At 40.3% G+C, this 12741-nt stretch overlaps 2 protein-coding genes and 1 non-coding gene across 3 annotated transcripts; 2 read left to right on the plus strand and 1 right to left on the minus strand.

The window, feature by feature from the left end:
* Positions 1 to 364: 364 nt before the first annotated feature.
* Positions 365 to 437, minus strand: trnar-ccu (transfer RNA arginine (anticodon CCU)). Its single transcript has one exon. It is a non-coding gene; the product is annotated as a tRNA-Arg (tRNA).
* A 356-nt stretch (positions 438 to 793) lies between these two features.
* cby1 (chibby 1, beta catenin antagonist) lies at positions 794 to 3123 on the plus strand. Its single transcript, XM_086195382.1, has 5 exons — positions 794 to 916; positions 1165 to 1263; positions 1600 to 1705; positions 1800 to 1912; positions 2108 to 3123. The coding sequence occupies exons 1-5, from the start codon at positions 911 to 913 to the stop codon at positions 2174 to 2176; spliced, it is 393 nt and encodes a 130-aa protein (XP_086051508.1). The 5' UTR covers positions 794 to 910; the 3' UTR covers positions 2177 to 3123.
* Positions 3124 to 3736: 613 nt separating this feature from the next.
* On the plus strand, positions 3737 to 12599 carry pdap1a (pdgfa associated protein 1a). The gene is made up of 6 exons (XM_086196195.1): positions 3737 to 3896; positions 5312 to 5394; positions 7426 to 7500; positions 8019 to 8143; positions 10084 to 10235; positions 11107 to 12599. The coding sequence occupies exons 1-6, from the start codon at positions 3884 to 3886 to the stop codon at positions 11139 to 11141; spliced, it is 483 nt and encodes a 160-aa protein (XP_086052321.1). The 5' UTR covers positions 3737 to 3883; the 3' UTR covers positions 11142 to 12599.
* The last annotated feature ends 142 nt before the right edge of the window (positions 12600 to 12741 follow it).

Below are 12741 nucleotides of genomic sequence, written 5' to 3' on the forward strand. Positions count from 1 at the left end.
CAAGATTCAACTGAATCATTTTGAATTTCTATCATGTGTGGACATGCCACAGCCGTATTACTGACGCTAAAGTTGCACTGATACAAACGAAGTACACAGTTGCATACACAGTCTCATGTTCATAATGTGATATCGTCCTGGAAATCTTTGCCACTCATGAATGTGAACAAATATATGAATCTCAACGAGTGCCTCCGTCTTCTTCCTCTTACAGTGACGAGCGATTCTGATTAGTTAAGGATAATATTCTCCCTGTGCATTTTTCTCTTATTTGCCTAAAAAATATATTTGTGTATGATGTCCATAATAATAAACTGTGGTGTTCTTAAAGTGGGAGCCAAATAGGAAGAGGAAAAAAAGCACTCACCCCAGATGGGACTCGAACCCACAATCCCTGGCTTAGGAGGCCAGTGCCTTATCCATTAGGCCACTGGGGCTACGCCAAAATCGGTAACATTTACAGATTAAGACAGTACACTTTTGGTATGACGAGGATGTGCCTGTGTATGTGCGTTGAAGGACCAATGTATGTCTTTACCAGGTGAGTTCTTTACGACTGAGGTCATGCAACATGTTTTCTGAACATAAAAGTAAAACATAGAAAGACTGACGACGCGTCACAATGATGACGTATTAATGGATGGTTCCATTATCTTACCCATACGGGGGATTCTTTTTTACTCGTGTCTCTTTTTTTTAACGAAACATTTAACACCATTTCATACATAAAGCATTGGTAAGAAATACTATTTCATATACAGAACTTGACAGGGTTTAAAATCCCTTCAAACTTGATAGCCATGAAATACTGAACGAGAACCATGAACGCTTCACACATGCGCAGTAGTGAGCATGTTGGTTTCGAAGGACGACCAAACAGCGCTTTCAAGAAATTATATACCCATTCTGTATGGAGGTAAATATACTCTCTCTCTCTCTCTCTCTCTCTCTCTCTCTCTCTCTCTCTCTCTCTCTCTCTCTCTCTCTCTCTCTCTCTCTCTCCGTGTAACCCACTAACTCATCTATGAGCTATTTAATGATCTAGCTTCAGCGGTAGCTCGTTGTCAAGCCTCTCTAAGAATTATCCGCACATGCTGTCGCTGTGTCTACGTGCCGCTATAATTTAAAGGTTGTGATCTATCTCGTGTGCAATCTCCCATCTAGGATCTCAAAAAGTCACTGAAGATGCCACTGTTTGGAAATACGTTCAGTCCGAAGAAGACTCCTCCTCGAAAATCTGCATCTTTGTCCAGTCTTCACACGGTCAGCTCCGATTTCGCTGCATTGCAACTCAATAAACTTATACGCTAAACACACTGAACATCAAAGTGTTCGCGAGCCCTGACAATTCACACTAGAGGTACGTGATAGACTTATCTGTAAGAGCACGCTGAAGGCTGAAAAAAGCTTCATAGTATGTAAGAACAAATTTGTGCGTTAGAACTTTTCATTCATTGAAGTTCACTGACGGATACTTCATATCTCCATACCTTATGAATCTCTTGAATCTATATCAGTTACTAAATGGAGGCTAGTCAATGTCCCATTGAACAAACACACAGACTGGCATACTATATTGTTCTGTCTCACCTCCTCTAGCTGGACAGATCAACAAGGGAAGTCGAGCTAGGCCTTGAGTATGGACCTCCTGCAATGAACATTGGAGGACAGAGCTGGAAGTTTGAAGATGGACAGTGGATAATCGGTAGCATCTTTGATCGTGTTGACTACTGTCGAATGCAGAAAACTTGTCTACTAGATATTGAAGCACTGCATTCATTACTTTCTGTTTGTTCAAGAATCTGGTGGGAATGCATCTGGTAGAGAAGCGCAGCGGCTGAAGAAAAGAAATATACAGCTAGAAGAGGAGAACAATCTCCTGAAACTGAAGATTGAAATTCTCTTGGACATGGTGAGAACTGGTGTCAAAAACTATGACAAATGTTAAACGCATCTGTATGGTCTGAGGACGTTCTAGCAACTTAGATTAGTGAGAACACTTCTTGACTTTGCCATAAAGACTTGTTTGGACATTTTGATTTTACATGCAATTCTTAGTTCCATGAGGAATGTATTAATATTATGATATGGAAAATCTCTGTTCTAGCTAACTGAGACGACAGTGGAGTACCACCTGATGGAGAAAGAAGTGGAGGATATCAAGATTAATCATTGAAGGGGAATAAGGAATTTCATTGGATGTCCTCTGTTTTAACTTTCTTAGGCCTCATCCCTGTACTTTGTCTGTAAGGAAAATATCTGATCTGACCCTGGGCCTTGACCTGGGTCAGAGAGTAACCCTGTGGTGCCTTTCATAATTCTTTTATAATCATAATTTCATTGTTAGAACACTTACTGATAGTAAAACTGACACTTACAGCAACAGCATGGTCAAGATGCATAGCTGTGTTTAGACTTTGTGAAAGGTCACATTTGTACAGGATGTTCCAATGAGGTATTAGTGATAGTGCCCGACATTACTAGTAGAACTGTTTACGAGGGGTGGAACTCAGATGTTCTGGGGAGCTGACTCAACCTCATCTTACAGCAAACCTTGTACAGTACATCTGAATGGGATATATATATATATATATATATATATATATATATATATATATATATATATATATATATATATACAGTAAAGAAGTAAGAAGGCTCTGGGCTCGAGCACGGAATCTTTCTGTGTGGAGTCTCCATGTTCTCCCTGTTCCTGTGTGGGTTCTCTCTAGTACTCCAGCTTCCTCCCACAGTCCAAAGACATCAAGAGGGGACGAGGCTGATTGATACTCTAAATTGACGGTAGGTGTGACTGTGAGTGTGAATGGTTGTCTGTCTCTATGTGTTGGTCCTGTGATGGACTGGTGACCTGTCCAGGGTGTGCCCCGCCTCTCGCCTGAAGGCTGCTGGGATAGGCTCCAGCCCCCCCCCCCCCCCCCCCCCACGCCGTTGAAATTGGATGGATGGATGAATCAGAAGTTAACATCTATGGTCAATGTGCAGCACATTTTTCTACTCCTTCATATGACACACACAAGCTTACATGTCCCTCTTGAAAATGCATTGTTATATCTATGTATAATGTGAACTGTTATGATTAAAAAAAAAAGAAATTCACCGCGGGCTGACAACCATTCTTGAATTTGATTTGCATGTAGTCGCTCTTTACCTATTATTGACCTGTGGCCTTTTACAAAAAACCCTCCCCTATTCTTCAGTATAATTTCATCTTCTAATTCTCAGACAATGCAAAGAGTGACATTGAAAATCTACTAATATCATTTATAAAATAATAACCGAACCTATATAGGGTGAGTTTTGATTAGAAAAGATCAAAAAAGATCAGAAGCCTTTGTTGTTATTGTATAGCATACAATGACTTTGGAGTGCATCATAGCAAGTTTACCTGAGAATGTAATGGTTGTTTAAAAAAAAATCCTGTTGGGATAACATGACGTAGTGTGATTTTCATATCATTTGGTACTGATTTATGTCACAGAGCATTGCATGTATTTCTATTATTATTCTACTAATATATTACTATTACACCGTAATATGACCAACATAACAGCAAGAGAGCTTACATCATAAATTCTACTCCTATGAAATGTACCGCTTACAGAAGTTCCCAGTTGTACTCTTTCTACCTAATTGGTGAGTTGACATGTCAGTCAAAATTATATGTACAACGATTGGCTAAACCTTCCAAGCTGCACACGCGCAGACTGGAGCTGATGTCGAAGGTCTCAGCTACCGTCAAGCCGGAGGTACCCAGCAGGCTTTAGTTAGCCTATTCTTCCAGCAGTTTAAACTGCTAGTGACACAACTATCAAATTCTACCAAATCTAAGTGGAAATAAACTGAATAAACGTAAACTTTGACGATGCCACGGGGTGGTAAGTATAACTTTTTTTGACACTAATATTTTACTTTAGCAATTTAACCCCAGCTAGCCAAGTGTTAGCTAAAGTCGCTTGAATTCCTGGTAACTCACATGCTTAGCTTGTAGCATGTTAACCGGTTAGCACAGTGGGTTACGAGCTACTGCCGCAGGAAAGAGCAAACGTACCACTTTTGTGAGTGTTGTCAAGAATACAGCCATTTAGTAGTTTAACTTTTGACATCGAAAACGGGTTGACTTGCTAGATGTATTTCCTCCGTATTCGCACAACGACACATATAAATTGAGTTTCCATGTGCACATGGGACTGTCTCACATGAGCAACTCAATGATCTGTCATTTTATTCCCAGGCAGATTAACAATTGTACAGTACCCTACACCGGGGCTGTTGTCTTGATGTCGCTTGCTTGTGTAGGAAGCTTTCCACAAGTTCGTATTCACCTTCCCACCACTTGCGTGTACATGCATGCTCGGTAGTAGCGTTAAGGGATTGAACACAGTAGGCATCTGTTTCGACGTACCTGAAACGTACCGGTCTCGTCCTTCAAGGGCTCTTATTGGTGTGCTTTACATTGCACAGTGTCTAATTAAGAGGTCAGTAAGTGTATATCTGTAAGTAATAGGCAGGTGGATAAAAAGCGTCGTAAAAGTCGCTGGTAAAACTTAATTAGAAATGTACCTGTCGGATGTCATGTCAACGTGCGTTCACATTTTCTTTGCTCCATGACGTTATATCTTGGATCAGACACGTTTTTATTCTTCAACGCTATAAATTAAAAAAACACTGTCCATGCGCTACCGAAAATAAATGCAGGCTAACAGTATTTGCACCGCAATGAAGTATCCTACTTTGCCCGTGTGTGTGTGTATATGTATTTATATGTATATGTGTATATATATATGTGTGTATATGTGTATATATATGTGTGTATATGTGTATATATATGTGTGTATATGTGTATATATATGTGTGTATATATATTATATGTATGTATATATGTATATGTATATATATATACACACATACATATTATATACATACACACACACACACACACACACACACACACACACACACACACACACATATATATATATATATATATATATATATATATATATATATATATATATATATATATATATATATATATATATATATATATATTGGTGGTGTTGAGGCAAAGGTCGAGAAGGTCACACATCTGTTCAGGTGAGAGGTTGGTCCTTTCCGCTAGATTGTTGTCTCTCAGACGTTTTCTCTTGACTGTCTGTACAGCATCTCCCATGGGTATTGATCATGTTTGAGACTCACCTGTATACACATACACACACCAGTTTGTGTGTAGACTTTAATAACTCTTAGTTATCGATTTTTTTGTGTGACACATTTGCCGAACATTTTGCAGGGAAAAAGGGCCACAAAGGCAGAGGAAAGCAGTTCAGCAATCCCGAGGAGATAGACCGACAGATGAGAGCACAAAAAGAGCTGGTGAGTAAAGATTTGTCAGTTCAGGGAAAGTCACCTTGGGCAAGTGAAAGTCATACTTCACTTAAAGCCTGTTTTGCCTTACAAGTACAGGAATGTAGGTGTGTTAAACTCAATCACAACCACCGCCCCCACCCCATTACACAGCATTTGCACGCGGGAAAAAAAAAATTAAAGGAATCATATTCATTAGGGATGCACTGATTACACAACCAGGGACCGGATTTGGGCAGTTTTCAACGTGACTGGCATGACCAGGCTGTCAGTGTCATATATTTCCCATTCCTATTTGGTCACCCGCCTGTGCACAGCTTTGCTGGGAATAGTGGCTTTTTTTTTTTACTCTATTTTTGATGGACATCACATCTGTGCACACAGAGCAGATTGAACCAGACAGGAAATCTTCACATGAATTCCATAACGTATCCTGTCATTTTTCAAAATAAAACACCATGTGTAGGCTTTTGATCGTAAAAACAGACATGAAAAGGACACAGCGTCAACACGAGCTCTACCTTTACATGATAGAAACGCATAATTCCAGAGACAACAACCAAGTCATCAGAATGTGACAAGTTAACAAAGTCACAGGCAGCTGTAAATTGCCGTTGTGTGGATCTCTGATATTATCTGAGATGGCAGCTGGACCACAATGCAGCCTTGCCGAGTGGAAACTTGGAGTCGACTGTGGAAGTTCTTCAGTGTTAGTAATGTATATACAAAGCTCACACTTTGTAAAACATGTAAGTCCCAAAACGAACAACATATCTATTCAGACACTTTGAAGTCCATCACCCTTTTTAACCTCCCAGTTTGAGGAAAAGCGGCTAAGGCTAGTAGGCAAAGATCAGAGCCGAGAATTAGCCTGCAGCCTCTCCTATCCTTCATTGCTGGATGCATTCAACTGCTTTTAATCCATAAATGAAAGATATGTCGACCCAGCCAGATATACAACATCTCATTTTCAGAAAACAATGTATTTGCTCCTCTTTCCAGTGGGAGACTACTTATTTTTTTCAGGTTTTTAAAGTTCCAGATCCAGTAACTTAGCAGGACTATACATTATCCACAAAGCATGCAACTTTTTTTCCCACTACGGTGCATCTTTCTAGGCCTGTGGAAGAACATCACCTGCACCTCTTAGTATGGGAAGTCAGGCACCTCTTCACTTCACCACATCTCAGCTTTGGTTGTTAAAAATGTTACATTTTATAAGATAAAATATGATAGGATATTTTTTATATATCTATAAATCTAAAAATCTGATTTTTTATTTATTTATTTTTTTTAGTTTGATATTTTCCCCTGCGTTTCAGGCAGTTGGGGTAGACGTGAAATGTTCTCCGCTTTGTGTGTGTTCTGGGTTAAGTATTGCTTTTATTGGGTTTCTTAGTTGTAAAAATGAAGGAAAGAAATGGTAAAAGCAGTTCTTCCCCATGTACTTTCTGTCTTTAGATTTTGGACCATTTTGCTTCCTGAACATGTGGTATTTCTCAATAAATAGCTTGTTTATTTTTTGTCCCAGTTCCCTGTTGCAGAATGCTGCTTTCACTGTGAAACAATTAAGGAAGAAGTACATATATACATACATTGGCCTGCTACAGGCCTATCATTAATACATCCTAACAGCATATATTTTTCTGGTATACACTGATATTAAAGGCTTTTTAAACAGCACATATAATACAGAAAACCATGCCTAATATGATTTAAAATTTCCTATTTCAGTCCAGCACAAAAACAGTGGTTTCAGATGTCCGTTATCTGTGATTTTTAATTTTTTTTTTCCCTGCTCTAAAATCGGCATAGGCCACAGAATCCTATATCATTTGGGCATTAGACACAATAATTCCTGTTTTGATCCTCTAAGCATGGCAGCTTTAATGTTTGTGATTTGGTATCCTGCCGTCAGAGCAGATCAGCTAAACCTGTTTTACTTAGGGCATGTAGAATTTTGTCTCACTCTCTCAATCAGACAGGAGAAAAGGGAAAAAACAACAACACCACCTTAACACTGAACCCTGATTTCAATAGGAGGAAAGTGCTGGTGCTGAGAAAGGGAGCTCTTCAGATTCTGAAGAAGAGAGCAGCAGTGATGAAGAGTCTGAGGTGAGTCGGTAATGCTCTGTTGAATGGGCATTAGTCTGACTTGTTTTTGGTAATGAGGTGTGTGCCAATGTAAGAGAAGATGCTGTGGTTCTGCATGAAATTTAACATTTCAAAACTGATTTTGTATTTGAGATGTTTCCAGTCACAAATGCTCAAGGATACCTTCTGATCTCCAGGCCTCTCTGAAGAGATTTATTTCTCTGCCTCTTCTGTGACAAAAGTTGTCTTATAATTGTTGAGTTTCATCAAAAAACCTTGTTCTATTGAGTTTTAAGGGCAGAGTCCTTTGTGACACCTGTACTTAATGTGACGTATCACTGTTGAAGACTGCAAACACTCTTTTCAGAGGAAAAACTGCTGTTAGTAAATAGTTGATGAACTGACTTGAATAACAGCAGCGTTATATGTTTTATTAGGAACACTCACATGGCCAAAAAGTCTTTGCAGGTCTACTGGTGTGAAGTGTTTTGCTGGAGTTCTCTTTTTGGCATAAGGAAGCTGTTTGTGTCTTTACACAGTCCAAGAGGAGAAGCGGAGTGGAGGGCCTCATAGAGATCGAGAATCCCAACCGTGTGTCTCAGAAGAGCAAGAAGGTGGTGGAATTGGAGGAGAGTGGTCCAAGAGAGCTCTCCCGCAGAGAGAGGTTTGTGATTGTGTGCGTGCGCGCGCGTGTGTGTGTGTGTGTGTGTGTGTACATGAAAACCTAATTCTTTTCCTTTTTTCCCTCTATAAATTGATTCCGTTATTTAACTAATCACCTATTATAAATGCAGTTGAACTTGCAGGAGGGTTGTCGAGTGAACTATCATGACTGACATGAAATCCTACTAGTTGGCGGTGCTACAATGACGGATAAAGAATTTTTGGCCCAGAACCCCAACAGTCATCTTTGCATTGCCTGACGTACACTTAATCATATATAATTCACCCATAAATGCTGAAAAAAAAATTCCATAAAATTCAAAACCCTTTGCTGTCATTGAAATTGCAAAATGTATAATCATTCTACTCACTGTACTTTGCAGTCAAAACACAAGTTTTGTATATTTTCACAGTTAACCCAATTAACGTGAAACTTGGTCCGGACAGTACAGATGACCTCTTGAAGATGTGTATCAAACTTGGTACCAATTGTTTGATAGCAAACGCTGTGGTACAAAACTGTTCAAAATGAAAATTTTTACTTTTTCAAACTCCTCTTCGGCTGATTTTCCCTTTTCTACAAAAAACTGCAAATAATGTAATTACACCATATATGAAAAATTATCAAAAGTTCTTTTGATGACCCCCCCCCAAAAAAGCTTGTAACTCTTTCAGTCAAAGCAGGAAGTGCTAGGTGCCTTGGCTTAAGTTAGCGCAATCAACATGAAACTTGTAGGAAGGGGAAACCCTCTCCTTCAAGGGTTCCCCCCAATATTTTGGGCCTGTGGCAAGCATCCATTGAAGGGGCTGGCAGCCCAGTCGCGGCCCAACAGCGCACGGGTGGCTCAGCAAAGGCTAGAAACTGACTATTGATGGAGCCCAGTAGATAACAGATTTGTGCATGGAGTTTTGGAATTTAGAAGGTGTGGTTCCATAGGGCCCTACTTAAAGCCAATGCTAAAAGTTGACTGGAGGTTTGAAAATATGAATACCACAACCTAGACTTGGGAGAGGTTGAAGGTGCAGGTTCCAGGTGTTGGAAAGAAATGATCTCAGATCTGCTGTGGTTGTGTGGTGACCAAATGGTGTTGCTTTTGAGCGTACCAAATATATATGGTCCCTGTTTCTAATTGCCCCACAGTGACTGGGGTCTAAAAGACTCTTAAAAGAAGAAGAAATAAACTATGCTGAGCCCAGTTTGGGCAACAGGACAGGCCTTGCAACTCGCTATGCTTGTGATACACGATGAGAATCCATGCCCTCCGAACTTCTGTACCAAATTTGGTGCTAATAGGTAGCCCTGGGGCACAAAATTGCAAAAAATGATTAAAAAAAAAAACCTGGTAATAATGGGTATAGTGAATGCTGCACTTAAAAAAAAAAAAAAAAGACCCACTAAATGGCAAAAGGTGCTGTAAGATGGTGATGTGTGGGCTGCAGTTCTACCTAAAGATCTCTGATACCATTTTTTTCCTTTCCAATGCGTGTCACAGGAATCGTGACAATCCTAGTGTGAAATGTCTAAATGGAGTGGTGCAGTGGTGCAGTGGTCAGCACTGCTGCCTCACAGCAAGAAGGTTCTGTGTTCGAGCCCCAAGGGTCTTTCTGTGTGGAGTCTCCATGTTCTCCCTGTTCCTGTGTGGGTTCTCTCTGGTACTCCAGCTTCCTCCCACAGTCCAAAGACATCAAGAGAGGACGAGGCTGATTGATACTCTAAATTGACCGTAGGTGTGACTGTGAGTGTGAATGGTTGTCTGTCTCTATGTGTTGGCCCTGCGATGGACTGGACCTACCAGGGTGAACCCTGCCTCTCACCGGAAGGCAGCTGGGTTTTGCTCCAGCCCCCCCCCCCCCCCCCCCCATGACCCTTAACAGGACAAGCGGTAGAGAATGGATGGATGGATAGAAATAACTTAATGTGCACGTTCTGTTTCTTCTCAGAGAAGAGATAGAGAAGCAAAAATCAAAGGAACGTTATATGAAGCTCCATCTCGAGGGTAAGACGGAGCAGGCGAGGGCCGACCTGGCCAGACTCGCCATTATCAAGAAACAGCGGGAAGAAGCAGCAAAGAAGAGAGACGAACTCAGGAAAGGTGAGGACTGGAAAAGATACGTAAACTCAACCTGGAATAGCACCTCTTAATCTCTGTCGCTGCTGGTTGGGGTGACGTGATGCTGGTCAGATGTTGGGAAATCACCATGCTGTTTTTGAAAGCGGTAAATAGCTTTTAATTTAAAAGTAGAGTTGTTACTTATAAACATAACGTGATTGCTGAGACAAGCAAAATGCTGGCTAAAGCATGCTAAAGGCCAGCTAGTGCAACCAAACTGCCAGTGTTTGTCTCCTACCAGAAAGGAGGCCAACTCCACATCACTCAGCATCCCCAGCCGTTTCTGTAGTACTAATGAGAGTGAAAACTAAACAGGTCCACTCCTTTTGGATCGAGCATTATCTGCTTGCTTTTTGTCTCAGTAGGGCTCTATTTCCTTTTCTTCACTCCTCGATGGGCATCTGCCATTTTCTCGGGAATGAATTTCAGCTAGTTGCTGTGCACATTCAGTATCACCAGTGCGCTGTCAATGGGCGAGTGTACAAACCCACTCTCTGTAAAGAAACATCTCAAGAAAAATAAAACAACATTGAAATGCAAGTGGAGAGCAGCAGCTCTGTAGATGGTCACCACCACATGTCTAGAGGTCCATAAGTGCTGATTGAGCCAGATTAATTGTGTACAAGTCTCTATTTTGTTGTCAAGGAAACTGCTACAGACACTGACCATAAACAGCTGACTGACATGCAGCTGTTCACACAAATGCATCACTTTTAAAACATTACAATGGACTTATCACTTAACCAGAACTGTTGCTAATGATGACAACGATGCTTTCAGTCATCGAGTGGAGATGTCTCTGGTCCAAAGTTCTGCTTTGAATGTGTTAAATGCTCCTCCTTGTTTGCATTAGAAAAAGAAGCTGAGGAGGCCAAAGCGAAGCGCTAACCCCCTTCAACATGCACTTAAGTCTCAGACGGATGGCAAAGAGAGAGGAGAGAACCAGTACCAACAGCGTCACATCAAGGGTGCTCCAGAGCTCCTGCCCCTCATTTAAAACCAGTGGGGCCTGAGTCTTCCATGACTGTGCGGTTAGGACGGGGAAAACGGGTGAAGCATTGTAAGATGAAGAGAAATGCAACATTTGGGATGCCTCTGAGGAGACAAATGCGGGTTTTCCAAGTGCTTCAGACTCTTTACTGTTCAACATTCCTTAGGGGTTTGATTCAAAAGCTGCTGAAGTCATTTCCATTCCTTTTGATTCATTCATTTTTATAAGTTCTCTGAGTTTATATCTGACAGGACTGACTTTTTCTTTACCTTCCATTTTCCATGTTTAGTAAGTTACAGATGGAGAGAAGATTCAGAGGACATGTAGGAAATATTCTGAGTTTTAGCATGGTGAAAAATTGAATTTTGACCACATTGAATTTCTTCAGTTGTGGTAATATTGCATATAACATATGATTCATTTTGAAAACATAGTTGCCCCCACCATCTGAATTTAATATGAATATTTTGGTTTTCATTCAGTTCTTGGTTGCACCCCTTGTGTTTTGCAAGTAAAAGCATTGAAAGGATTTCCTTTACTACCTCCCATAGTTGCTCCTTTGGGTGTCTTGTGAATCTTTTCCTAATTGTACCCTCTGCTCAATTTGAATCCACTTATTTTTTTCAGTTCAAATGTGCGTTGTAATCCTTTTGCTTAATGCATCGGTATTACTTGAATTGCATATAAGAAGCTCTGTTCGAGTTTGGAGGCCTTTTTTTTTACAAACTGCCTCAGTGACGGTAGCCTTGACTATTTCTGATGGGATCCTCTGAACTTAAGAAGGAGTGATTTTGTTTTGTTGCCTTTTCAAAGTTTACACAAGACCAGCTCACTGTCTTTGACCTATAATAGACCCTTTTCACAGCATGTGTGGTTCTGTCGTAGCCGTAAATGACTATAGTCAGTTAGGGTGCAATTGCTTTGCCAATTGAGCGGGTACAGTCATGCTCTTCAATCCATCATAACATTTGCTGCCACGACGAGTCAAATGTGCCATGAAAGTTGTTGCGATACAAATATTTGATTCGAAGTGTACTTAGTAAACCAAATGTGTTGGTTTAATAAGTACACTTCACATGAAATGTCAAACAATCAAAGACCACTTCTCTCCGATCATGCAGGTTGTTAGTTTGTTCAGTTTCGAATGCTCAGGTGTACCCAATATGTCAGCAGCTAAGTGCGTGGTAATTTGGAAATGCTTCTGACAGGAAAATGGTGTTGCCTATGATATGTAATAAATTCAAAGTGTTGAAACCACATAGCATGGGAAATTTAGCTAGCCACTGCATACAAACCAATTCCTCAAGTTTTCCATCATGTTTCAAGTAATTTTTAGAAATAAATAGGTTCATAAATGACTACTGTGTCGCATATTCTGTCATGTTTTTTTTTCTGTGCAAAAAAAAAAGAGAGGTATTTTTCATTAAATTTGTTTAATGTAACAAAATGCCATTTATTTCTCCATGTTAAACTGATTCATTCCAAAATCCAAAAGAT

Source organism: Aulostomus chinensis, chromosome 23, assembly GCF_037954235.1.
Source record: "Aulostomus chinensis isolate RoL2024-O1b breed Wild chromosome 23, RoL_Achi_v1.0, whole genome shotgun sequence".
In the NCBI taxonomy this organism is placed as follows: Eukaryota; Metazoa; Chordata; class Actinopteri; order Syngnathiformes; family Aulostomidae; genus Aulostomus; species Aulostomus chinensis.

What these genes read in the sequence shown, in the direction of transcription:
- cby1 (XM_086195382.1), top strand. An exon ending in CTTTGTCCAGTCTTCACACG is followed by an intron (nt 1,264 to 1,599) that starts GTCAGCTCCGAT and finishes CACCTCCTCTAG; the next exon opens with CTGGACAGATCAACAAGGGA. An exon ending in AGATGGACAGTGGATAATCG is followed by an intron (nt 1,706 to 1,799) that starts GTAGCATCTTTG and finishes TGTTTGTTCAAG; the next exon opens with AATCTGGTGGGAATGCATCT.
- pdap1a (XM_086196195.1), top strand. An exon ending in GAGCTCTCCCGCAGAGAGAG is followed by an intron (nt 8,144 to 10,083) that starts GTTTGTGATTGT and finishes GTTTCTTCTCAG; the next exon opens with AGAAGAGATAGAGAAGCAAA. An exon ending in GAGAGACGAACTCAGGAAAG is followed by an intron (nt 10,236 to 11,106) that starts GTGAGGACTGGA and finishes TGTTTGCATTAG; the next exon opens with AAAAAGAAGCTGAGGAGGCC.